Source organism: Bufo gargarizans, chromosome 4 (assembly GCF_014858855.1).
Source record: "Bufo gargarizans isolate SCDJY-AF-19 chromosome 4, ASM1485885v1, whole genome shotgun sequence".
Lineage (NCBI taxonomy): Eukaryota > Metazoa > Chordata > Amphibia > Anura > Bufonidae > Bufo > Bufo gargarizans.
The window spans coordinates 193349804-193377312 of record NC_058083.1 but is presented as its reverse complement, the minus strand read 5'-3'; the positions used below and the strand labels follow the sequence as shown (position 1 = coordinate 193377312).

Genomic DNA, 27509 nt, shown 5'->3' with positions numbered 1-27509 from the left:
AGTCTTTGCTTAGTGTCTGGTGAAGGAGGTTGACACTCTCTGATTCTACTCCTTTTTGTTATTTTTATTCTAGATGGGGACACAGGTCGGCATGGCGCCTTCCTGGTCCCCCGTGGAGTGCCCGCCGCCGTCTTTGGGACGTTGCCTGGCTGCCTCCATTTCCCCCCAAGAAGATAAGTGGATCCGGGCTCGACCTGTTAGCTCCGGCATCCCACCAGCTGCTGGGACGCCTGCTGCCTACCCTCCTCCAGAGCACTGTTCTCCTGGATTGGAGTCAGAAGTCTGAAGAGGCGCATCCCTGCTGGTCTGGACATCGAGGGAGCATGCTGAGCAGATAAGTGTTGCCCAATCCCTCCCCCTCCCTCTGTGTCTGTTTGTCTGTGGCTACCTGGGTGAGCTTGAAGAAGGATCCTGATGGGGCACTTTCTTCATTTTGGCACTGGAGTACTGGCATCTCTTCCCCCTTAAACTGTGGGCTTCAGCGCTTCTCTCGTCGGGCCTTGGCTGCTGCGCTCCCTCAGCGCCCGCCGGCAGGCCGCGCCTCCACGTGGTGTTTGTTGAAATCACGCGCGTGCTTATTTCCGCGCGCGCGCGCTTATTTTCGCGCATATTTTCGCGCGCGCGCTTATTTCCGCGCATATTTTCGCGCGTGCGCTTATTTTCGCGCATATTTTCGCGCACGCATATTTTCGCGCATATTTTCGTGCGCGCATATTTTCTCGCGCGCATATTCTCGCGCACGCGCTTATTTTCGCGGCTTATTTTTCGTGCGCGCGCTTATTTTCGCGCGCTTTTTTCGCGCCATAATGACGCGTTCGGGGAGGCGGAGCCTCGGCATGCCGATCTGACTCTCCTTACACCGGAGATTCTGTTTGCTCATGGCCGTGCAGCTCCTCATCACTCTACTCCGTTTTGTGCCAGGCAAGCTGGTAGCTCAGTGGTACTGCTGCTGCTGCCCCATGTCCAGGCTTTCTGAGTTCAAAACCCCTTTCAGCCTTCAAAAATTGTTTACATTATTCTAGATGGGGACACAGGTCGGCATGGCGCCTTCCTGGTCCCCCGTGGAATGCCCGCTGCCGTCCTTGGACGCTGCCTGGCTGCCTCCATTGCCCCCCAAAGAAGACAAGTGGATCCGGGCTCGACCTGCAGCTCCGGTATCCCACCAGCTACTGGGTCTCCTGCTGCCACCCTCCACCAGAACACTGCACTCCTGGACAAGGAGTCAGACGCCTGAAGAGGTGCATCCCTGCTGGTCCTGGAGTCGAGGGAGAAGATCTGCAGGAGCAGATAAGTATTACCTGCATCCCTGCCTTACCCCCCTCCTCCACCCCTCCTCCACGTCCCTGGGGGCCTGCGGTCCCCGCTTGGGCATCTGCCATGTCCAGCGCGGCCGCTAAATTGGTCTTAGTCGCCAAGGCAACCATGTCTTTTAATCCTGTGGCGCTAACGACTCCATCTCTCTCAGTGGTCCCCACAGTGGGTGACTGACTACGAAGAGGCAGCGTGAGCGGCAGCATCCCACCTCGGATGTCTCCGTCTCTCCACCCCCCTCACCTCGCCGGTGGCGCTTGCGGACTGCTCTTCCCCCTCCCTAGGGAGAGTAATCCGAAGGAGAATTATCCGGCTCGGACGAGCCAGGTCCTTTTTGGACTATAGGGCATTTTCAAATCCTGTGACGCCAACCACCTCTCTAAGTGGTTTTCCACAGAAGACGCCCGACTACTAACAGGGAGCGTGAGCAGCAGCATCCCTCCTCGGATGGCTCTGGCTCTCCCCCCCCTCGTCTAGAGGCGCGTTCGGGCGACTCTCCCCTCCCTTAGGGAGCGCAAGTCTGAAGGAGAATTTCCGGCTCTGATTAGGTCATGGAGCGGGACCCCTCGCCTAAGCTCTCCACCAGGGTGGCTGACTTAGTGGTGACTGTCCGAGACACCTTTATTCTCCAAGGGGATTCTCCTCCTTCCACTGGTCAGGAGTTCCCCCTTTTTCCGTCCAGGCAGTCGGAGACTACCATGTTCCCGGTCCATGAGGGATTTTTCCGCGGTCATGTCCAGGGCCTGGGGTAGTCTTAATAAGGTTCTCGACCACCCAGCGCATGAATATACTTTCCTTTCCCTGCTGACGGCGAGGAGAGGTGTCTCCTCCCCCTAAGGTGGATCCTCCGGTGGCCGGATTAGCCAATTATGTGGCCCTTCCTGTCTTAGTCAGTTCCTCTTTCCAGGATGCTGTAGACAGACGCATAGACTCTCTTCCAGGTCCTTTTTTCGCTGGCAGCGCGTCCCTGTGACCTACCTTTCACTCAGCAGGGGTAGCCAGTGCTCTCTCGGTGTGGTTACAACACCACCACCAGGAACTGGCGGTACGAGATGCGGCTACTAACACACTGGAGTTGGTTCTCCAGATGTCTCAGGCTTCTAAGATTCTTTGCGAAGCTTCTAGGGACATTGTTTCCCTCTTTGCCCGCAGGTTGGCCATCTCTGTCACTCAGCGCGAAGAGATCTGATTGAAGGTGTGGGACGCTGACGCCTCCACCAAGCGTTCCCTTGCTAATCTCCCCTTTGGGGTTTCCAGACCTTATGGGGATCAGCTGGACGAGTTCATCTCTGCATGCCTTTTGCCGTTTCTCATCTGGTAGGCCGTCGCCTGCTTCCTCCGCCGGGGGTCTCAGGTCGCCCGCAAAGAGGCCTTCCTTTGCACCAGCCTTCCCGGCACTAGAGGGCCCAGTCAGCCCGCCCTGCTGCTCCTAGGCCTATCACATGTCCCGATTGCGGAATCCCACCATCGATTCCTGCGCTTCGCCATTATGGGTCGACACTGTCAGTTTGTCGCCCTTCCTTCGGGTTGGCGACCACCCCGCGGGTCCTTGCCACGGTCCTGGACCGCTCATGGCGCTTCTTCGTACCAGGGGCATTCCTTTGCTGCCCTATCGGGACGATATCCGGATAGAGGCCCCCCTCTCTACCGCAGACCACGGACAGCGTCCGGATCACTGTTCAGACCCTGGAACGGTTCGGCTGGCTGGTAACTTTCCCAAACTGCTGCCTCTTCCCGTCCCAGAGGCTCTCCTTCCGGAGGGTGATTTTGGACACCTCGGCTGCCAAAGTATTCTACCAGCCTTCAAGTCCTCCCAGGTCCAGGGGGCAGTGTCGCATCTGCTGCGCTCCCCGTGCCTCTCCATTCGGGAATACTTGCAGGTCCTGGGTCTTATGGTAGCCTCTTTCGAGGCCTTCCATATGCCCAGTTTCACACTCGCCTGGCGCAACAGGAGATCCTTTACCTTTCAGCGGGTTCGGGCAGCTCTCCCTTGGTGGCTGTTCCCGATGAACCTGAGGTCGGGGAGTTCCTTTCTCGCATTCTCCTGGACGATCGCCGCCACCGATGCCAGCATCCTGGGTTGGGGGGGGCGTTTTCCAGTCTCGCACGGTTCAAGGAATTTGGTCGGCGGCAGAGTCTCGCCTTCCAATCAACTTTCTGGAACTGAGGGCGATTTTTTCCGCTCTCTCTCTCCTATTGGACCTCTCTCCTTGCGGGCCTCCCAGTGCGGGTTCAAACGGGCAATGCCGCGGCCGTGGCCTATATCGACCATCAGGGCGGGACCCGCAGCCGGATGGTGATGCAGGAGGTGAAGAGAATTCTGACGTGGGCGGAGACGCACGTTCCGGTGTTGTCAGCAGTTTGCATTCCAGGAGTGGACAACTGGACAGCGGACTTTCTAAGCCACAACACGGTGGATCCAAGCGAGTGGTCTCTGCATCCAGAAGGGTTCGAAGAAATCTGCCACAGATGGGACCGTCCGGATGTGGACTTAATGGCGTCCGGGTTCAACAACAAGATCCCAGTGGTCCTGGCTCGCGCCCGAGATCCGGAGGCGTACGGATGGATGCGCAGGTGTCTCCGTGGCAGGACTTCAGCCTCCTCTGTTTTCCTCTCCTACCAAAGGGTCTACGCCAGTTCGAGGCGGAAGGGACTCCGACCGTTCTCATCACCCCAGAGTGGCCTCGCCGCGCGTGGTTTTTCGGACGTGGCTCGGTTGCTGGCGGACGCCCCATGGCCTCTTCCCGACAGACAGGACCTACTGTCTCAGGGCCCGTTCTTCCACCGGAATTTGCGGTCTCTTCGTTTACCGGCGTGACTGTTGAAACCGCCATCCTGATGAAGATGGGGTTCTCGGATTCAGTGGTTAGGACCATGATCAGTCCGGGGAAGTCTTCTTCCTCCCGGATTTACTATCGTACCTGGATGGCCTTCCTATCCTTTTTTGAGGGTTCGGGGTTCCCTCCCCTTCGGTTTTCCATCTTGATGGTACTGTCTTTTCTTCAGTCTGGGCTTCTGCAGGGACTGTCGCTTAGTTCCCTGTAAGGTCAGGTTTCGGCGCGGGCCGTCAGAGGTCCCATGCTCTTAAGGGTCCGGTGGTGACCTTTCTTCGGGGGTGGCGCATTCGGTTCCCCGTATGTTCCCCCTTTGTCTCCTTGGGATCTCAATTTGATTCTGCGCGCTCTGCAGTCGGCCCCCTTCGAGCCTTTGAGGAGGGTCTCTCTGACTGTTCTCATCTGGACTTCCTTGTGACCATAGCTTCTGATACAGCTACATAGCGTAGTGATTAAAGTTCTGGGCTATTATGCAGTGGCTGTGAGTTCACATCCCATCACGAGCTTTTAAGTCAGACTGGTGTCGAAGCTGGCCGCTCTTTCCTGTCAGGAGCCTTTCTGGTTTTCCACCAGGATTAAGTTGTGCTCCGTCCAGTCCCCTTCTTTTTGCCCAGGGTGGTCTCTCCCTTCCACCTTTATGAGGATCTTGTCCTGCCTTCCTTTTGTCCTTCTCCGGCTAACCCCAAGGAACGCACTCTGCATTCCCTGGATGTTGTACGGGTCCTGAAGGTGTGTCTCGCGGCTACTGCTTCCGTCCGCCGTTCTTGGCACTCTGGATCTGCTTGGCTATTTCCGCGGCTTGTCACGCTTGTGGTGGAGTTCCCCCGGCTAGGATTGCCGCTCACTCCATTGGGGCGGAGGGGGCTTCCTGGGCAAGACGCAGTCGTGCCTCTGCGTCTCAGCTGTGTACGGTGGCCACCTGGTCGTCCTTGCATACCTTTGCAAATTTTTGTCAGTTGCATTCACTGGCTTCGGCTGATGCGGCTTTGGCCGCAGGGTTTTGCAGGCTGTGGTTCCTGTTTGACCGTTGGGGCGTTCCTCCTGGCGGTGCTGATATTTTTTCCCACCCCATGGACTGCTTTTGGACGTCCCATGGTCTGTGTCCCCCAATGGAAAAAAGCACGAGAAAAGGAGATTTTTGTGAAACTCACCTGTAAAATCTTTTTCTCGTCTTTTCCATTGGGGGACACAGCTCCCACCCATTATTCCTGTTGCAGGAGGGGTCTTTAGTTCAGTTTTTCTGTTTCTGGTTGGACCTTATGGCTTGGTCCGATGGTTTCCATGATTTTTTCTTGCTCCTTCTCCTACTGCTTGTGCAACGCCTGAGTTCCTCCTGGTGGAGTCTGGGGGTATAGCCCGAGGAGGAGGAGCTCTTTCATTTGCATAGTGTCCCTCCTACTAATACCTCTAAGCTATACCCATGGTCTGTGTCCCCCAATGGAAAAGACGAGAAAAAGATTTTACAGGTGAGTTTCACAAAAATCTCCTTTTTTTTATCACTGCACAATCACTTTACACACGTTGCGGCGATAAAAAAAATCAGTTTTGATATTTTTTATCAATCGCAGCGGCCTCCGGTACTTCGCTAGCCTCCCATTTGTAAGACAGGCTTGCTTTTTTTTCTTGGGTGGTCTCAGGGAATACCCCCTAAATTTAGTAGCCCAAATGTCAAACAGGAAGTATTCTTCTGAAGAGGCCTACAGGATTCTGACCCAGTCGGATGAGGAATGGGAACCCTCATCTGATGAATCTAGCGGGTCAGAATACGAACCTGTAGAAAGCAGTGGCTCTCTGACCCAAAGTTCGAACGAGGAGGCTGAGGTCCCTGATAGCACCAGGCGTACCCGGCCCTGTGTTGCTAGACCACAGGTTGTGCAGGATCCGCTTCAAGAGCAGCAGAGTGGGGCTGGTGCTGTCGGATTACGTGGTGAGGCATACACCAGCAGCGCAGCCCATCCTGGACCTAGTACCAGCACTGCCGTACAACCTGGTGAAGTGGCGACCACCAGAAGAGCAGTTGAAGCTGGTACGGTGGCACGTGCATTAGTTCCCCCGTCGCAGCCACCGCACAGACAGGCCCGTAAAGCCCCTAGAGTCCCTGAGGTGCTGGCAAATCCTGATTGGCAGTCTCCAACTTCAGCCGCACCAGTAGTTCCCCCTTTCACCGCCCAGTCTGGAGTTCGGGTTGAGACAGCTCAGATCGGTTCGGCCCTGAGATTTTTTGAGCTGTTCTTGACTGCGTGGCTCTTGGACCCTATATGGCGCTCAGTGCAAAGAGCTTCCAGTGCAGTCAATAAGTGTATACATTTTTATGCATTGGGTTCCCCCTAGTGGTGGCTGCAGGCACCCAGTTTGGGAAGCAGTTCTTTACATGTGTATGGCAGATGTCAGTTATCTGAAGAAATACTGTGTTCAGAAGGAGTGCCAATTTTCCCAACATAAAAGTAGGGTAAAATAAGTGAGGCCAGGGCCAACGTATTTTTTGCCAACTTTTTTTTTTTTAGGAGGTCTGGGGCATTGCACGCATGCTTCGTTGCTTGGGAGTGATTGACGCATCTGTCCTGGTAAACTGGGCAAAGCACTGGGGCCCATTGTGAGTTTTGCTCTGTGGCTCTTTAAAGGGACACTGACAGGCCCTATAAACATATTTAGTTATTCCTATGCAGTCATAGGTCTATTAAAGTGTATTCCAATCATATAAGAGTACCCCCTGTCTGCATTTTAAACCATGTAAAAACAACTTTATATTCATCTGTCAATCGCCTTCCTTTATGCCCAAGGGGCGTTTTTTCTCCTCGGGCAGGATCGGGGACTGTAAAAGTCGCCCAGCGCAGTGAATAATAATGAGCTGGGCGGCTCTAGGAAACGACAGTTGGGGCGCGGCTGGGCACAAAGGTAGGAGAAAAAAGTTGTTTTTACATGGTTTACAATGCGGACAGGGGGTACTCTTATATAATTGGAATACACTTTAATAGACCTATGACTGCATAGGAATAACTAAATATGTTTATCGGGCCTGTGTCAGTGTCCCTGTAAGATCTGTGTTCACCTTTGGTTCTAGTCTAACGTCTAATTCCGCCTAGTTTTTTGGTTCCAAAGCTATATTGGTACTGAGCAGCCCAGGTTTTAAGATAAAGCACACAGCACTCGGTCTGTTAGGTTTCTGAACTGGGTAAAAGGGTTTTTGCTGTAAAAAAAAAAAAAAAAGCAAATAATTATCCCTGATCAGCCAATCTGATATTGATGATCTAACCTGAGGACAGGTCATCAATATAAAAAAAAGTCGCCTGTCATGTTAAACATGATGCTCTGCCTGCAATCACACGTGGGGGGCTGTCAATCATAGTAGTCCGCTCAGCTTTGTAAAATGCCTGCAGATAGGGCAGCATGTTTAGTGTGACATCGGCTTTAATCCTCTTTCTTAGATGAAAGTCTTTTCCTGTTAACATCTCCTGTCCTTTTTTGTAATGTAAACTGGCTTGTATTTATTGACAGCTTGCCGCTCTGAGGGATGAAATAGAGGTGCGAATGAGGAAGAGTGTCAAGAACGGTCAAACAGTCAGCCCCGAGGTAATTACATGATCGTATACTTCTCTCCTGTATCATCATCATCATTATTATAATACACATCAGAAACCGTTGTCTGTTTTTCAGACCATATCACTCAGTGTAAAGGGCCCTGGAATACAGAGGATGGTGCTTGTTGACCTACCAGGCGTGATTAGTGTAAGTACCCAAAATATATTGCGTTATTAATATTACTAACATTTGTCAATTATTTTTTTCACTGTTTACTCTACTCTGTTACTCTACTCTGTTACTCTACTCTGTTACTCTACTCTGTTACTCTACTCTGTTACTCTACTCTGTTACTCTACTCTGTTACTCTACTCTGTTACTCTACTCTGTTACTCTACTCTGTTACTCTACTCTGTTACTCTACTCTGTTACTCTACTCTGTTACTCTACTCTGTTACTCTACTCTGTTACTCTACTCTGTTACTCTACTCTGTTACTCTACTCTGTTACTCTACTCTGTTACTCTACTCTGTTACTCTACTCTGTTACTCTACTCTGTTACTCTACTCTGTTACTCTACTCTGTTACTCTACTCTGTTACTCTACTCTGTTACTCTACTCTGTTACTCTACTCTGTTACTCTACTCTGTTACTCTACTCTGTTACTCTACTCTGTTACTCTACTCTGTTACTCTACTCTGTTACTCTACTCTGTTACTCTACTCTGTTACTCTACTCTGTTACTCTACTCTGTTACTCTACTCTTGTTATGCAGTTTTTGTATTTTTCAGACTTTTTATTTTATTTTTTATAATAATATGACCCTATTCTTTACAGACTGTAACATCTGGCATGGCCCCCGATACCAAGGAAACTATTTTCAGTATCAGTAAAGCTTATATGCAGAACCCAAATGCCATCATCCTTTGTATACAAGGTAGGATACTTGGTCACACTGGGGTCACGTAGACCTATAAGATAATAGGTCTATGTGAAGTATAAATCACGCCTATAGGAAGTATAAATCACCGGACACACTGGCATTTTTTTCTACTAGTGTTTTTGTTAATAAGATGGCCTTTTTTTTTGTCTTTCTGGCTTCTTTTCAAAAATGCTGCATGTTGCATCTCTGGTGTTTTATCGGACATTTTGAAAACACTTTGGGGGTCCTTTACTATCAGATATACGCATGTTTTCTGTAATCTGCGTCTTTCCCCACTCACCGCAGGTCTAAAAAAAGTGGACGTGGAGGGGAAGGGGACGGGCTGACAGTCCCATCTCATTTAGCATTTTCTACGCCTGTTTTAGGCGTCGAAAATTGTCTAAATTTAAGCCAGCCTGTAAACTGGCTTACATTTAGCCCAGCAGTGGATGCGCCAGAGTTGGGCTACTTTCACACTTGCGTTCGGAGCGGATCCGCCTGGTATCTGCACAGACGGATCCGCACCTATAATGCAAACGCTTAGATCCGTTCAGAACGGATCCGTTTGCATTACCATAAAAAATAAAATAAAAATTTAAATTTTTTTCATGGTAATGCAAACGGATCCGTTTTGACTTTACATTGAAAGTCAATGGGGGACGGATCCGTTTGAAAATTGAGCCATATAGTGTCAAATTCAAACGGATCCGTCCCCATTGACTTCCATTGTAAGTCTGGACGGATCCGTTTGCCTCCGCACGGCCAGGCGGAGCCCAAACGCTGCCAGACTGATGCATTCTGAGCGGATCCGCATCCACTCAGAATGCATTAGGGCTGGACGGATCCGTTCGGGGCCGCTTGTGAGAGCCTTTAAACGGAACTCACAAGCGGAGCCCCGAACGCAAGTGTGAAAGTAGCCTAATGTAGAGGCCGCCACCAGCCAGCGCAGGGGTTATTAAGTCTAAAACGCCAATCTTAATAAATGACCCCTTTTGCCTATTGGAGAATGCCATGATGACAACGCTAGTGGTAAGACACACTGGGGGAGATTTATCAAAACTTGTGTAAAAGAAAACTGGCTTATGTACCATGGGCAACTTTAATTTTCAAAAGGAGCTCTGAAAAAATTAAAGGTGGTATCTGACTGGTTGCTCTGAGCATCTAAACCAGTTCTACTTTACATCAGTTTTGATTAATCTCCCCCGCTGTTTGGCTTCAGCAATGACGTGACCACAAGCGCCACATCACTGCTGCTGTCTGTCATTGGCTGCAGCAGAGCATGTGACCATATCCATGCAGCTCTGGTTATAAACAACTTGTGGACCGGAACATGGACACAGTGAAGGCAATGTATGGAGGCATACTGCAGGCATTAGATAAAAAGTAATTATTCCCGGAAAACTATTCCTATCCCAGAAAGTGAGGGCATATTGTTAGGCTATGCCGTCACTTTATGGTCTGTAAGTAGGGAAGTCAGTGTGGATCCGGAACCCTCTACTGAATTATAAATTGATGGATTGTCCTAGAAATATACCATTACTTTAAGATGGGAATACCCCTTTATTATTATTATTTTATCATCTCCAAGTAGACGTGTAATCACAGCATGATTTAGGATTTCATTAATGTTTTTCTTGTTGCTTTTGTATAACCTACATATTTACTTGAGATTGTGATGGTTAAAATTCAAGAAATACAGAAATATTAATCACTTTTTGTTTCACAGATGGCTCTGTTGATGCAGAGCGGAGTATTGTCACCGATCTTGTAAGTCAAATGGATCCTCAAGGCAGGCGAACTATCTTTGTTCTAACAAAAGTAGATCTGGCTGAGAAAAACGTAGCCAGCCCCAATCGAGTAAGTGAAGTGATGTCTCCACTAATGTGTGGAGGTGTACTTTTCCTTTTACTAAGGGCTCATACACACGACCGTATGCCACCTGAGACATACGTCTCGGAGGGCATACGGACGTGTGCATGAGCCCTAAGGCATACTAATTCTTATTTTGGTCCTTAAGATCCAGCAAATAATTGAAGGCAAACTCTTCCCAATGAAAGCTCTGGGATATTTTGCTGTTGTAACCGGGAAAGGTAAGAATAGTATGATTGCTTGAACATTTCATTCCTATGACATTGGTCTCATTCTACAGAGTATAAAGAACATACTGAGACGCTCGATGTATGACCTACAGTGTACATATGGTCTTGTAGTGACTTTTTGACGACTTTGTTTAGTTTTTTTGTAGATCCTAGTTGTATGTTCTCAAAATACCAATCTGAAGCCAATAGGCTTCCATAAAAAAATAAAATAAAATAATAATAATAATACTTTGAGCTTTTTCTTTACCCCCTCTCTAAACCTTGTAGTGTCATGGGTACAGTGCATGCACAAAATAAAAATCATTGGGATGAATAAGTATCATCTGCCGCCGTGTGATTTATATGCGTATGTTCCTGTGAATTTGCCTCCGATTTCTGCCTTACCCTGCAAAGGGTGAAATCTGCAGCAGAAATTGACATGCTGAGGATTTAAAATCTGCACCTCATGTCAATTTGTATGGGGATTACATGCAATGTGTGGAGGAAATCTGTTCGTTACCTGAAGGTGAACATAGTGGTCTTAAGGTTGTCTGCTTTCAGGAAATGGATAGGTTTTGGGGTGCACTTACTTTTCAAAGAGTATGGTCCCTTTGTTTTATAGGTTGGTACTTTTTAAAAATTTCCAGCTTAAAACCAGATTTTTGGTCTTTCCAGGTCTGGTGAGTTTATGAAGATATGTGCTTGTAACTTTAGGCCTAAGTGCCATGTATGAATTCTGCACCTGTTGACCTTTTATTTTTAGGAGGTGTGGTCCTTATAACTTTCTGCTTGGGTTGCACTTTTACCCACTAATATCAACTTTTATGCAATTTTAGCAACATTACATTTTGATGCAAAGTTGCATGACAGGCATTTCAGAAAATATATGGGTATAAGGAGGTCAGTAGTATTTTTATTTTTTTCATAATTTAGGTTTTATTTGTATATATCAAAACTGTGAAAATTCTCCTGGCTATCATATGTGCAAAATGTCCAAGTACCCCTGGCAATGAAATAGTTAAAGCGGTGATCCAAGACTTAGATATTGATGACCTATACTCTGGATAGGTCATCAGTATCAAATTGGTGGGGTTTAAACACCGCACACCATCACCGATCCTCTGTTTCTGGCAGAAACTATTCAGTGGCCAGAGCCAGAAGCACAAGATTCCATCCACTATGTAGCGGCTGGGGTACTGTAGCTAAGCTCCCATTCAAATTAATGGAAGCTGAGCTGTAGTACACCAGTGCCGTAAAACTACACAGTAGTTGGAGCCTTCCATCCATTGTAGAGTCTCTGGCGCCTTCGTCGACTTGAAACAACCGATGGGTGCAGGGTGTCAGACCCCGGCCAATCTGATATTTATCATATTCAGTATCCAAGTCCCAGAAAACCCCTTTATTGACTATAGCTTTTCTTTACATTTTAAGCATATCAGGGTATTTGTGTGCTTTATATCTGTACTCTCTTTATAATGCCGTTTAGTGTAAGAGTCTAGAAAGCAGCTTAGATTTTCTTACAGTATTCAGTACCATAAGTTTTATTCTTTAGGCAACTCCAGTGAAAGCATTGATTCCATTAAAGACTATGAAGAGGAATTCTTTCAAGGTTCAAGTCTTTTGAAGTGAGTTTTATTTCTAGCTACAGACAGCTGTCACACTTTATATGGTTTTCCAAGTATGGAGTGTACCTACAAAAAACAAATGAAATGCCTCAGAATGTAAATGTGTATTTCCATTCTAAACATTTATATAATCTCGCCAGAATATGTCATAAATGTCCGATAGATGCATGGTCCCCCACATTGACCTGCACTTTTTCTAAAACCTTTTTCTCTGCCACACACACACTTTGGGTATGTGGGAGGGGGGCATATTTATCAGTATAGGCACCAGAAATCTGGCCCACGTTACACCTCCCTTTGTGATGTAGATTTTATTTCCTGGCACATGGACCTCTCAGATATGTATCAGAATTATTATGTCTTCAGGACATTGGGGCATTGTTCTCTAGCAGGATTTCTTATTAAAAGGAACCTGTCGCCACAAAATGCAGTGCAATCTGGAGACAGCATGTTATAGAACAAGAGCTACGCAGATCAATATGTAGTCTTATAGAAAAAGATTCAGGGCACCCCTGTGAACAGCTGTTACTACACAGGGGAGGTGTTATCAGTGATTGATAGCATTCTCTATATAAGTGTGTATATATCTATAACTAAACAGAAAGGATCGGCACTCGACTTCCCGTTGTGTCCGCACGAGGAAGAGGAAACTCCAAATCGTGACACAGAAAATCTCAGCGGACCTGCAGCTTCTTCAATTCATATACTTTATTAAAAAAGTATATGAATTGTCAGTCACTGATAGCTGTTCACAGGGGCAGACCTAAAGGGTGTCTGTCACCTCATTTTTACATATAACGAACAGCATTGCACCACAAAAGATTGCAAGCGCATTCCAAACATCCCCATATGTACTTTGTGTCTTTATTCCATGTCCAGAAAAAATGCTTTTATCCTGCTGGAAAACAGCAGGATAAAAGCAGACCTAAGAGGGGCAGAAGGCTGCCTTAGCTGCCCATATCTTGGGATTGCTAGCAGCTAGAGATATGGGCCTGGTCTTGTTTGAAAGCTGCTGGCATTGCAAGTTTTCAAACCATACCAGAATCACAGCATTATCTACACTACATTGGAAGATGTAGCTATAGCAGTCGAGTCGGGAGTCAAAGCAGTGAGAAACATGCTTTAACTTTCAACTGCATTCACGGTCATGCCGATTTCTAACAGCTATATATTCCGATGTACTATAAAGCTTGGAATGCCAGCTTTCAAACAAGACCAGGTCTATTTCTCTAGCTGCCACCAGACCCAAAATATGAGCAATTAAAGCAGTCCTCTCTTCTTCTTTAGGGCTCGTGTACATGAACTTATTTTTGTCCTCATCCAATCTGCATTTTTTGCAGGTAAGATGTGGACCTATTCACTTCAATGGGGCCGCAAACGACTGGGACAGCAGACCATGTGCTGTGCGCATCTCTATGCCCTTTCCGTGTTATCCACAAAAAAATAGAACATGTCCTATTCTTGTTCGCATTACGGACAAGTATAGGACTGTTCATTTTGCGGTGACCCTCCGACTGATTTAAAAATCTAGGGGACTGGGTGAATATTTTCTTTGACAGTACAGATTGTTTTAATAATTGTAACATTGTGGCTTACCCCATAGGAAAGGGATGCTTAAGGCTCATCAGGTGACTACCAAGAATTTAAGTCTTGCAGTTTCTGATTGTTTTTGGAAAATGGTCCGTGCATCAATCGAGCAGCAAGCTGATGCTTTCAAAGGTAACATTTACTATATTTAATTGCTTTCAGTAATGCTAGAATATAAAGTGAATGGTTTATAGTGAAGTCACAGCTAGTCATCATTATAGTGCTTTTCTTTTGGAAGAGAAACTTTTTGATTGTATGATTTTCAACTTTTCCGCCCAACACACAAAATATTTTTTTTTTGGAACAATCAAATGTTTTAATAACCTTTTTTCCTGTCTTAGGCCTCTTTCACACTTGCGCTGTCCGGATCCGGCGTGTACTCCACTTGCCGGAATTACACGCCGGATCCGGAAAAACGCAAGTGTACTGAAAGCATTTGAAGACGGATCCGTCTTCAAAATGCTTTCAGTGTTACTATGGCACCCAGGACGCTATTAAAGTCCTGGTTGCCATAGTAGGAGCGGGGAGCGGTATACTTAACATCCGCGCGGCTCCCGGGGCGCTCCAGAGTGATGTCAGAGCGCCCCAGGCGCATGGATGACGTGCCATGCGATCACGTCATCCATGCGCCTGGGGCGCCCTGACGTCACTCTGGAGCGCCCCGGGAGCCGCACGGATGGTAAGTATGCTGCTCCCCCGCTCCCCGCTACACTTTACCATGGCTGCCAGGACTTTAGCGTCCCGGCAGCCATGGTAACCATTCAGAAAAAGCTAAACGTCGGATCCGGCAATGCGCCGAAACGACGTTTAGCTTAAGGCCGGATCCGGATCAATGGGCATTCATTCCGTATCCGGTCTTGCGGCAAGTCTTCAGTTTTTTTGGCCGGAGCAAAAAGCGCAGCATGCTGCGGTATTTTCTCCGGCCAAAAAACGTTCCGTTCCGGAACTGAAGACATCCTGATGCATCCTGAACGGATTTCACTCTATTCAGAATGCATTAGGATAATCCTGATCAGGATTCTTCCGGCATAGAGCCCCAACGACGGAACTCTATGCCGGAAGACAATAACGCAGATGTGAAAGAGCCCTTAGGGTACTTTCACACTAGCGTTTTTCTTTTCCGGCATAGAGTTCCGTCACAAGGGCTCTATACCGGAAAAGAACTGATCAGGCATATCCCCATGCATTCTGAATGGAGAGTAATCCGTCCAGGATGCATCAGGATGTCTTCAGTTCAGTCGTTTTGACTGATCAGGCAAAAGAGAAAACCGTAGCATGCTACTGTTTTATCTCCGGCGAAAAAAAACTGAAGACTTGCCTGAATGCCGGATCGGGCATTTTTCCCCATAGGAATGTATTAGTGCCGGATCTGTCCTTCCGGCATGCGCAGACCGGTAAAAATGTTTAAAAAAAATACAAGGCGGATCCGTCTGTCCGCATGACAAGCGTAGAGACGGATCCGTTCTTGCAATGCATTTGTGAGACGGATCCACATCCAGATCCGTCTCACAAATGCTTTCAGCCACATCCAAATCGGCGGATCCGGCAGGCAGTTCCGACGATGCAACTGCCCGCCGGATCACACTGCCGCAAGTGTGAAAGTAGCCTTATTTAGGATATATGCTCGTACTGAATGACACAATGTTTTCTGGAAGTTATTGAATGTAACGGAGTATCAGTTCTGGCTTAAAATGTTTTTTTTTCTTTTGTAGCTACTCGCTTTAACCTTGAGACAGAGTGGAAGAATAACTATCCCCGTTTACGGGAACTTGACAGGGTAACATTTCTTGTGTTCATTGCATCGTATGCTTATTACATCTATAGATTATATATTGTGCAAATCAAAGACTGCTGAAAAGTATCGGTTATCTTTGTTGTAGGCAGAGGCTTCTGCTTTCTTTAATCTATATAGAAGTCCGTATGGCAGAGATGTAAACTGCTGTCTTCAGGGTGCTCAGACTACTGAGATGCTTAAAGGGAACCTGTCACCTCAAAAATGCATCTACACCCGCCAGCAGTACCTTGTAGTAGCCCACAGCCTGTTAATAATGTTTCATCCTGTTGTCCGATGCTGCATAAGTTCAAAAATGCTGTTTTATTCTACATCAGCACTATAGTGCCGGCCAGCTTCAAGTCAAGGGGACAGCAGCCTCCTTGCTTCAAGTCAAGGTAACCACGCCCCCAACCGTCCCCTCTTGCCTGAGAGTGACAGCCTGCAATGTGATTTCCCAAGTCTTGCGCATGCGCGGTGCGCACTGTAGTAATGTATCCCATCTGTTAGCCGCGTCTCAGCGGCGTACCGCGCATGCGCGAGACTTGGGGAATTGCGACCACACTGCAGGCTGGCACTCTCAGGCAAGAGGAGACGGTTAGGGGGCGTGGTTACCTTGACCAGCACCCCTGCTTCCCGCCAGCCTAAGAATCACCTGAATCAGACAAGACATCCCCCCCCCCCCCCCCCCGCCATTCCAGTCTCCTGCCATTTGGGGTGCCACCCGCTGAAGAGGTGACCCTGCTGGACTCTGAGGAGGGGTGAAGGGAAGAGGATGAAGATTGGGTGAGTACTCGGGATTAGGTGAGTATTATTTGCACCATCCACCAACCCCCCCTCCCATTCCCTCCAAGCGGCTTGATCTGCTTTATCCCTTTCCTGCAGACTGGGTGGCTAAATGGTCTTCACCCCCTAAGGTGGATCCTCCGGTAGCACGCCTGGCCAAGCACACCGCCATTCTGGTGGCTAATGGCTCAGCCCTTCAGGACCTGGCAGATCGCCACATGGAATCTTGGGCAAAGTCCATCTTCGCAGCTAGTGGCGCTGCGCTCTGGCCCATTTTCGCTTCCACTTGGGTGACTAAGACGGTCTCGGAGTGGGCACTCCAGTTAAACCAAGATTTGGCGCCAGATATTCCAGTCGTTGAGCTCCAGTCCTTGACTACAGATCTCGCAGGTGGGGAAGTACCTCTCCAAAGCGTCCTTAGACGCAGGCTTTCTTGTCGCCCGCTCATCGGCTCTCGCGGTTACTCGTCAAAGCGTTCTCTTACCAGTCTTCTGTTTGCTGGCCCCTGTTTGGGGCCCGGTTAGACTAAATTATCTCCGAGGCTACGGGCGATAAGAGTACCCACCTCCCTCAGGACAAATCCAAACGCACGTTTCGCACTAAGCGGACAAATGCCCGGGCGCAGCCCTTTCGTCACTTCTCCAAAACACGTAAGGCAGCAGCAGCTCCCCCCCAGATCCTCCACACAGGACCAGCGTAAAAAGCCATTCTTCAGGCCTCAACCTGCCTGGCGTCCGCGGACACAGCCTGCCCGTCCTTTGTCCAGCAAGCAGTCCTCCGCATAAAGATGCGCCCCCACCCTCTCGGGTGGGGGGTCGCATACTCCTTTTTGCCGGGCCCACCTCTCAGACGTGCGGACGCTCAAAATTGTAACCTCGGGTTGCAAGATCGAGTTTTTATCCTCAGCAGCGTTTCTTCTCCTCCCAACCCCCCAGGGATCCGGGTCAGGCAGCAGCCTTTTTCCAGGCGAGGTGTGATTTCCACGGTTCCTATGGCAGAGCAATTCACGGGTTTCTATTCCAACCTGATTGTCGTCCCCAAAAAAGAAGGGCCAGTTGTTGAACTGGTTTTTCCGGGTTCAGCACTTCAGAATGGATTCCCTTCGTTCCGTGATTGCTTCACTGGACCGAGGCGAATTTCTCACTTCTATAGACATTTGGGACGCATACTTACACGTCCCAATTGCCCCAGCACATCAGCGGTTCCTCCGCTTTGCAGTGGGGCACTACCACTATCAGTTTGTCACCCTTCCTTTTGGCCTGGCAACGGCGCCGCAAGTTTTTACAAAGGTACTCTGGATACTTCTGGATACCATGGCACGGTTTGGGTGGTTGGTGAACTTCAAAAAGTCTTCACTGTGTCCTGACAGATGGATTACTTTTTTAGGTATGATCCGCAACACGGCCGCGGCGGTGGTGCGCCTCCCTCTGGACAAACGGCAGGCCCTTCGTCGGTCAATCTGTCTTCTCCTCCAGCGCAGGGACCCTTCCATTCGGTTCTGCATGAAAGTCTTGGGGGCAATGGTCGCTTCTTTTGAAGCGATTGCGTTTTCTCCATTACACACCCGTTCACTTCAGCGGACAATCTTGGCGTCTTGGGACAAGTTGCCGGATTCCCTGACCGTCACATTGTCCTACCTCCAAAGGTGCGGTCGGCACTCAGGTGGTGGCTTTCGACCCCAACCTTGGAGTCAGGGAAATCCTTTCTCACAATCTCATGGAAGGTCATCACTACCGACGACTGTTTCCAAGGTTGGGGCAGAGCCTGCCGGCCCAGGACCGTCCGAAGGTGTATGGTCTAGGTCGGAGTCCAAGCTACCCATCAACATACTGGAGCTCTGGGCCATTCACCTGTCCCTTCTACATTGGACCCCTCTCCACCAGGGACGGACGATCAGGATACAGTCAGACAATGCCACGGCTGTGGCCTATATCAACCATCAGTGAGGAACTCGCAGTCAAGCAGTCAGCCAATATCATGAGGTGGGCGGTGACCCATGTTCCAGCTCTTTCGGCAGTCTACATTCAGGGAGTGGAAAACTGGATGGCGGATTTCCTCAGTCGGACGACTGGGGACCCGGCGGTGTTTCAAGTGATCTGTCTCCGGTGGGGTCAACCAGAGATGGACCTGATGGCTTCCAGGCTTAACCACAAGCTCCCAGTCGTCTTCTCTCGAACAAGAGATCCAAGGGCACATTCGTTAGACGCACTGGTGGCACCATGGGACGGGTTCTCACTAGTGTATGTGTTTCCGCCTCTCCCTCTCCTGCCCCGCGTCTTACGCAGGATCAAGATGGAGGGCATCCAGACGATTCTCGTGGCTCCGGGTTGGCCTAGTCACGCGTGGTACACAGACGTCCTTCGTCTCCTAGGAGACACTCCGTGGTGCCTTCCACTCAGGCCCGATCTTCTCTCCCAGGGTCCTGTCTTCCACAAGCATTTAGAGTCGCTACGTTTGACGGCATGGCTGTTGAAACCGCCATTCTGAAGCAACATGGTTTCTATGACATGGTCATCCGCACCATGATTAAGGCCAGAAAGCCGGTGTCGTCCAGGATTTATTACAGGACCTGGAAGTCCTTTTTGCATTTCTGTGAAGAACGTAACCTCCCCCGCTACGCTTCTCTCTACCCGTCCTCCTTTCTTTTCTGCAATCGGGACTGGATTTGGGCCTTGGCCTGAGTTCCTTGAAGGGGCAGGTATCAGCGCTTTGAATTTTTTTTCAGCGCCCTCTGGCTCTACAGGCTCCAGTTAAGACATTCCTGCAAGAGGTGGCCCACACCGTCCCTCTTTTTCGTCCCCCGTTGCCTTCTTGGGACTTGAACCTGGTGCTGGGTTCCCTCCAGTCAGCTCCATTTGAGCCTTTAGACACAGTTCCTCTCCGTATTCTCTCCTGGAAGGTGGCCTTCCTGGTAGCCATCACTTCCGTCAGGCACGTCTCTGAGTTGGCAGCGCTGTCCTGTAAGGAACCCTTCCTTATTCTGCACCAAGACAAGGCAGTGCTCCGTCCCATACCTTCTTTTCAGCCGAAGGTAGTCTCAGCCTTCCATGTCAAGACATCGTTCTTCCGTCATTCTGCCCCTCTCCTTCGCATCCTAGGGAGCGGGCTCTCCACCAGCTGGACGTGGTTAGAGCTCTAAGGATCTACTTATCTATCTCGAGAACATTCCGCCGTAAGGACTCTCTGTTCGTCATTCCGAAAGGTCCTCTCCAAGGTTTGCCGGCCTCCAAGGTGACGATTGCCAGGTGGATCTGTTTGGTAATTGCCGAGGCATACCGCTCCTGGGGCAAGGCACCGCCCCTCGGTGTCACGGCCCACTCGACCAAGGCGGTAGGCGCATCTTGGGCTCGCCTCCACCAAGCTTCAGCTTCTCAGCTGTGTAAGGCAGCGACGTGGTCATCCTTGCACACATTCACCAAGTTTTATCAGGTGCATACTTTTGCGTCGGCGGACACAGCGCTGGGTCGCAAAGTCTTGCAGGCAGCGGTGTCTTGAACTTCCGCGAGGCAGTTCCATGGAGGTGGGGGTTTTTTCCCGCCCCTTGGACTGCTTTGGAACGTCCCACGGTCCTGTGTCCCCCAATGATACGAGCGAGAAAACTAGATTTTTGTGAACTCGCCTGTAAAATCTTTTTTTTCGCTTAGTTCATTGGGGGACACAGCACTCACCCATTATTTTCCATTATGGCCGCAGGTGTTAGCGGTTTGTTGCTTTTATGTTTGTTTATTTCTCCTACTCCTACTGCTTGGGCACAAACTGATATGCTCTCTCCAGGCTGGAGGGGGTATAGCCAGCAGAGGAGGAACTAAGACTTTTTAGCCTAGTGTCGCCTTCTAGTAGCAGCAGCAGCTATACGCAGAGTCCTGTGTCCCCCAATGAACTAAGCGAGAAAGAGGTTTTACAGGTGAGTTAAAAAAAATCTTGTTTTTGAGGTCACAGGTTCCCTTTTAAAGAAGTTGTTTGACTTCCTCCCCCAAGTCAGCAATTGTGATAAAATAAGAAAGAAATTTAAAAAACTATTTTAACCCCACAGCCTCCAGCACTGTTTATTTGGCTGCAGCGATGACTTGCCGCTATACTCCACCTGCTTGCAGCGCTTGTTATATTTCGCAGAAGCCAGCAGTTTCTGGACACTTTTATTAACTTTTATATATCTATATAAACAAAGTCTTTAAATATTTCAGTCTTTTACAGACAGGTGCATTATAACTCATTCGCACAGTCAGTGATTTCCATCAGTGATTTTGAATCAAAGCCAGGTGCGGCTCTAAGCACAGAACAGGTGCAGATCTTTCCCTTATACCTTATGTCAGTGGAGGCTCCAATACTGGTTTTATCTCACAATTACTGATGGAAATTGCTGACCAAACACTGATGTGTAAATGAGGCTTTAGACTGTTTGTTTTCTGCAGCTTTGCTGTGTAGTCTGGATCAAATGAGCAGAGTCATCTCATAGAGGTTATGGTCATTAGCGGTTATGGAGTTTAATGATGGGTTGATAACACTTAACACACACATCTTCCCTGTTTGGGGGAAATGGCTGTACTTCATTACTTCTTTCAAACTTCCGCCTTCCATCCGTTAGCAAACATGCATTGCAGTTGCCATAAAGAACATGTGTCCTGTTCCATTGCCTAATGTAAGAAGGAGCTATGTCTCAACAATATGGTCACCTCCAGGGATGTTTTTTTTTTTTCTTTTTTTTTTTTTTTACATATACATATCCTAAATCTAATTTAATAAAGCTAAATGCTAAGCATTCGCTCTAAGCATTATCAGCATTGCCCTTTAAACTCCCTACCAGTTGAATCAGTACCTTTTTCTTGGCTTTTCCTTTAAAGGGTCAGTCATTTTTTAGATGTGAGTGAAAGAAATTCTATAATGACCAAAAGACACTCACTCAGGGGTAAAATGCCCAAAAAGTTTGTTTTGGAAACATTTGTTAACAATTTTTTCTTTTCCCTCAGAATGAACTGTTTGAAAAAGCCAAAAATGAAATCCTTGATGAAGTAATAAGCCTCACCCAAGTCACTCCAAAGCACTGGTATGCATATAACACCATGTGCTAATTGTATTTAGAGTCTATGGATTAGGCTGAATGCACACGGCCGTGAGCGGTCCGTGGTAACACAGCCTGGATTCCTGCTGAGAGCAGGAGAGCACGGCGTCATTGGTTGCTATGACGCCGTGCGCTTCATGCCGCCGTCGCTGTACAGTAATACACTCGTATGTGCATTCGGCCGTGTGCATTCGGCCTTATACTGTAGTGTTTCAGTGGATGCTCACAGTCAGGTGCAGTCTGGTATGGTTACGTTCACATCTCCGTGATAATCTGCCAGCCTGAACCAGCATAAATGCTGGCTGTCGGACGGACAAAAACCGATGCATGCAGCGTTGTTTGTCCAGCTGAAGCCCAGCATTAATGGCAGAAAACGGCCAGATCACCGCCGGATCCCGCTATAGTCAATAGGGATCTGGCGGTGAACTATTGATCATGGATCCGGTGAACGCCAACAGGCTGTTCTCTGCCGGAAACATTCACTGGAGATATGAATGTAGCCTAAGGGTGACTGCAATAGGATGATTAGGCCAAGTTCACACTTCAGTTATTTGGTCAGTTATTTCCATCAGTTATTGAGTCAAAACCAGAACAGGTGCAAATGTTTCCATTATGCCTTAATGTTTCCATTATGAGTAGGCTTCACTACTGGATTTGGCTCACAATAACTGATGGAAATAACCAACCAAATATCTGAAGTGTGAACTCTGCTTTACTGGTGCAAAATTGAAGGTGGACAGACAGGTTGGGGAGCAATACGATGTAACTTCGACTACTGTGTTTGGCTATACAATATGGGATGGAATGTGATGTTAGTTTAAACTTATGTTTCATCTTGTCATTTGATACAAATCTCATTGTATCTCAGACTAAATATCTGGATACCTTCCTTTTCAGTTTACTTTTTTTGCTACAATTTGTTCATTCTTACCTCATGTATGAAAATGATTGCACATACGCGATCGTTTTCAATCCAGAAAACACATCACCCACATGTTGGCTGTATCTACTGACGGCTGCTCATCTGACCAGAAGTTACTGTACTTTATAGTGATTTATTATTCAATCAGTTCGTATCAGATCAAAGGTTTATCATATTTTACTCACATGATGATGTAAGTACAGTAGGTCAGATAAGAACTAACTGCATTATAAATCACGATGATGCATTAAGTTCAGATCAGGAGAGCTGCCATTAGTCTGGGTAATGCAGCTGACACACAGACATGTTGCCTTACATACAGAATTGTGAGATGAAGTTAGAATTGTGGAGTTTTTCTTCTTGAAAACATAGCTTATGTGTTGGCTGCATCTCCTGGACCGACGGCTGCTCATCTGACCCGAAACATACTGCATTATAGTGATTTATGATGCAGTGAGTTCCTATCTGACCGCGGGTATATTGTATTTCTCTTAAATGGCATTGGGGACACAGCACCATGGGTATATGCCCAGCTGCCACTAGAAGGAAAAGTGTTGCGTCACGCGCATCCTCGGGTCACTCTCCGGACAAGTCTGAGGCAGGCGAAGTCTCGTCTTCTGCCGCTACTGGGGACACCTCTGACTCCGATACATCAGAGCAGAGTTCAACATTGTCTGCAGCCATGCAGGACCTCGTTAAGGCAGTTAGAGACACTCTCCTAGTGCACGACGGTCCCCCCTCCTCTACTTAGGAATCTGTGTCCTTCTGCCGTTCCAAACGCTCAGTGTTGGTTTTTCCTAACCACCCGGATCTTGATGCACTCCTGGCCAAGGAGTGGCGTGAGCCTGATAGACGCCTGCAGACCTCTAAGGGTTTGGACACTCTTTTTCCTTTCAGTGAGGAGTCCGTTAACCCCGGTCAGTCCCACCCCAGGTGGCAGACCCTCAGGTGGCCTGCTTAGCCAAGGCCACCACCCTTCCTTTGGCTGACGCCGCTTCCTTGTCGGATCCCACTGATAAGCGGATTGATTCTTTGGCAAAGTCCATTTTTGTGGTAGCAGGCTCGGCTGTTCAGCCTGCTTTTGCCGCCTCCTGGGTCGCTAAAGCCTGTGTGGTCTGGGCCAAGCAGCTTATCTGGATTCTGCTCAAGGAGAGTTTTCCGTTCTTGCCTCTCAGCTTCTCCAGGCATCCCGGTACCTATGTGATGCCTCCCTGGAATCGGATCGCCGATCTGCTAATTCTGAGGCCATCCGCCATACGGTCTGGCTCCGTACATGGGCGGCAGATGCGGCCTCCAAGAAGGCGCTCATCTCTCTCCCTTTTCAGGGCAAAAAATGATTTGGGAAACGCTTGGGGGAAATTATTTCCAAAGCCACGGGAGGAAAAAGCTCCTTCCTTCCCTTGGCGGCTTCGCGGTCCAAAAATTTTCATTCCTTTCGGGACTCCTCCTCCCACTTGGACAAAAAGTCGGCGGGGCCTTGCTTCAAAGCCATTCCCGCCTGGCATTCTCGTTTTTTTTATGTCTTCTTCCCCCAAGTCTCCCGCAAAGGCGGCAGATTTTTTTTCCAGGCCATTCATTCCCCTCAATCCCTCTGAGTATTTGTTCCAGTCCCCAATTCGGAATGCTTCCAGGGATTTTACTCAAATCTCTTCACAGTTCCCAAGAAGGACCGATCCCTCCGCCCTATCCTGGATCTGAAGGTGCTCAACCGCCTTGTCCGGACCCTACACTTCCGCATGGAGTCGCTCAGTTCAGTGATTGCCTCCCTGGAGGAGGGCAAGTTTCTGTCGTCCATCGACATACAGGACGCATTCCTTCAAGTCCCCATAGCATTGGCCCATCAGCGGTTCATTCGCTTCACGGTAGGTTCTCTGCATTTCCAGTTCGTGGCTCTACCCTTCAGTTTAGCGTCCGCCCCGAGGGTCTTCACGAAGGTCCTGGCTCCCCTTATCGCTCTCCTTCGTACCCGGGGAGTGGCCTCGATTCCCTACCTGTACGACCTGCTGGTCAAGGCTCTGTCCCTGGAGGACAACCTGGCCAGCCTCCATATCACCCTGTCTGTCCTGTCCCATGAAAAACAAAAGAAAAAATTGAGGTTATCCAAATGCTTCTCAGAGCAGAGATATGTCCTTGAAGGAAAGTGTGTGGAGGTGATGCAGTTGAGAAGGCTGCTCTAGTGTTGGCAAAGATCAACACTTGAGAATCAGGCAAACGATCAGCATAAACAGTGACAAGGTGGAGGAAGGGGAGAAGGAATGACCCAACACGGGCAAAACACCGTTGTCAGTGATAACGTGAGGAAATGAGCTCCAATCTCGAGAGTGTCAGATGTAATCACAGAAAAAGTTAAAGTTCTAAGTGTTACAACATATTTTAAACAATAAAGTGATTGAATACTTAGGGTGGTTGGTAAACTATCCCAGGTCTTCTCTGGTTCCCCGCCAGAGAATGGATTTCCTGGGCATGGTATTCGACACTCTCCTCTGTCGAGTGTTCCTTCCCCACTCTCTGGGCTGGAGTGGCTCGCCTTCGCAAGCCATCCCCCCTACCTCTCCGGACGTGCATCCGGGTTCTGGGCCGGATCGTTGCCTCTTTCAAGGCGTTTCCCTTTGCACAATTCCGCTCCCGGCCTCTTCAGCTGGCGTCGACCGCCTGGTTTGACTTTCCCCTCTTGTCCACAGCGAGTTGAGCTGGTGGCTGCTACCTCGCACGCTCTCTCTCGGCAAGTCCATTCTTCCCCCACGTTGGCGGGTGATTTTCACAGATGCCAGCCTGGTGGGTTGGGGAGCTGTCTTCGAGTCCCTCACTGCCCAGGGCCTTTGGTCAGAGGTGGAATTCCCCCTGAACATCAACATCCTGGAGCTCAGGGCGATTTTTGTGGCTCTGTCCCACTGGACGCACCTTCTCACCGCTCTCCTGGTCCGGATCCAAACAGACAACTCCACTGCGGTGGCTTACCTGAACCACCAGGGGGGCACCAGAACCGTAAGGGTCATGTAAGAGGCCTCATGCATACTACGGTGGGCGAAGGACTTTGTTCCGGTCCTCTCCGCATTTCACATCCCCGGGGTCGACAATTGGGAAGCAGACTCCCTCAGTCGCCAGGGCGAGTGGGCCCTTCACCTAGACGTGTTCCTACAACTCCGTCAGCGTTAGGGCTCTCGGAAAGTGGACCTCTTTGCTTCCCGTCTGAACAACAATCTTCCACGTTACTTCGCAAGGTCCCGGGACCCTCAGGCTCTGGCCTCAGATGCTCTGGTCCTTCCTTGGTCCCAGTTCAGCATCTTATACCTCTTTCCTCCCATCCCACTCCTTCCTAGGGTCCTCAAACTCCTGTAGGTTGCTCGGGTCCCAGCGATTCTGGTGGCCCCGCACAGCGTGGTACGCAGATTTTCTGTTTCTGCTCGCCGACGCTCTCTGGCAGCCTCTTCTACGTCCCAACCTCCTTTCCCAAGGTCCGCTACTCCACCCGAGTTTACCTCGGCTGCGTTTAACGGTGTGGCTGTTGAAGCCGCGCGCCTGAGGTTCCGCGGTCTCTCGGAGTCTGTTATCCAAACTATGCTCCACGCACGCAAGCCCCAATCATCCCAAAAAAGTTTTTCCTGGTGTAAAGCTCAGTTTTTACTCACATCATGATGTAAGTACAGTGTAATAGACCTACAGTCAGATAGGAACTCACTGCATTGAAAATCGCTATGACGCAAGAAGTTCGGGTCAGATGAGCAGCCTTCAGTCTGGGAAATGTGACTGACACACTGACAGTTTTTCCCGGACTCCAGCCTTACATATGACGTTGTCAGATAAAAAGTTAGAATTGTGGAGACACGTTTTCCTTCTTGGTTTTCTAGGTAGAATTCAATTTTTTTTTCCATATTAATATTTTATTTCAAATAGGGAAGAGATTCTTCAGAAGACACTATGGGACAGAGTGTCCACCCATGTGATTGAGAACATCTATCTTCCCGCAGCACAGACCATGAACTCAGGAACCTTTAATACCACAGTAGATATCAGGCTGAAGCAGTGGACTGACAAGCAACTGCCTAATAAAGCGGTGGAGGTTAATACATATCATTTCTCTGTTCTGTGTGTAGTAGTACTGATGCTCTTAATGGAAACTGAACAATGAGACCATGTTTTGCCTTCATTAGCGTTATCTCTCCATTCTTAGGTGGCGTGGGAAACCCTTCAGCAGGAATTCTCCCGCTTCATGACTGAACAGAAAGGCAAAGAACATGATGACATATTTGACAAGTTAAAGGAGGCAGTGAAAGAAGAGAGCATCAAGAGACATAAATGGAACGAGCAAGCAGAGGATAGTTTGGTAGTTTTATCTCTTTACATCAATAGCTCCAGCCCATTGCTTAGGGCATTGAAGTATTTTTGGGATTATTGCCATTCTTCATGTTAATTCAGACAAGATATGATTTATAGTCGTGACTGACTGTAATGACTTTCTGTATATTGATTAAAAGGACTTCTTTACATTGTTTCTGCTAGAGGGTTATCCAGCACAATGCTTTAGAAGACCGTTCAATCTCAGACAAACAACAGTGGGATGCTGCAATTCATTTTATGGAGGATACCTTGAAAAGTCGTTTGAATGATAGTAAGTGGTTAAACCTGTATACCTAGAAATACAGTATCCTTCTGTGCAAACTGCAGCAATCATATTTGCTCAGCCTTGCATGGTGCCAACTTGTCTGCTTTTTTTTCTATATGGCACATAACTTGAAAGCATTTACTGGGATTTTAATTTTGATGACCTCCTCAGATTAGTCATTCAGTATTAGGTCAGTGGGGTCAGAATCTCGGCATCCCTAACAATCAGCAGTTTTGAAGTGCCTGCTGCGCTTCAGTAAGTGACGTGTCCTCTACATCATTTACACTGTTCTGAACGCTCAGCATGCCATACATATATAGATGTAGAGATCTTCATCTTGAATCTGAACTAGTTAAAGGGGTTCTCCTCAGTATAGGTCATCAATATCAGATCGGTGAGGGTCCGATACCTGACACCCCCGACGATGAGCTGTATGAAGGGAAGACGCGCAGAATGTTCATGTGCCATCTGCTCCCTTCTCACTTCCTGCTC

At 48.5% G+C, this 27509-nt stretch overlaps 1 protein-coding gene across 12 annotated transcripts in view; it reads left to right on the top strand.

Moving 5' to 3' along the window:
- Nucleotides 1-27509, top strand: part of OPA1 (OPA1 mitochondrial dynamin like GTPase) — a 143449-nt gene that overhangs the window by 69122 nt on the left and 46818 nt on the right. For all 12 annotated transcript variants that reach the window (XM_044288769.1, XM_044288767.1, XM_044288762.1 and 9 more), the window contains 12 exons: nt 7641-7715; nt 7800-7871; nt 8502-8601; nt 10313-10443; nt 10604-10676; nt 12217-12289; nt 13893-14008; nt 15589-15653; nt 21401-21477; nt 26309-26474; nt 26586-26738; nt 26915-27023. In XM_044288769.1, coding sequence (XP_044144704.1) covers nt 7641-7715; nt 7800-7871; nt 8502-8601; nt 10313-10443; nt 10604-10676; nt 12217-12289; nt 13893-14008; nt 15589-15653; nt 21401-21477; nt 26309-26474; nt 26586-26738; nt 26915-27023 — 1210 coding nt within the window. The remainder of the gene's footprint in view (nt 1-7640; nt 7716-7799; nt 7872-8501; nt 8602-10312; nt 10444-10603; nt 10677-12216; nt 12290-13892; nt 14009-15588; nt 15654-21400; nt 21478-26308; nt 26475-26585; nt 26739-26914; nt 27024-27509) is intronic.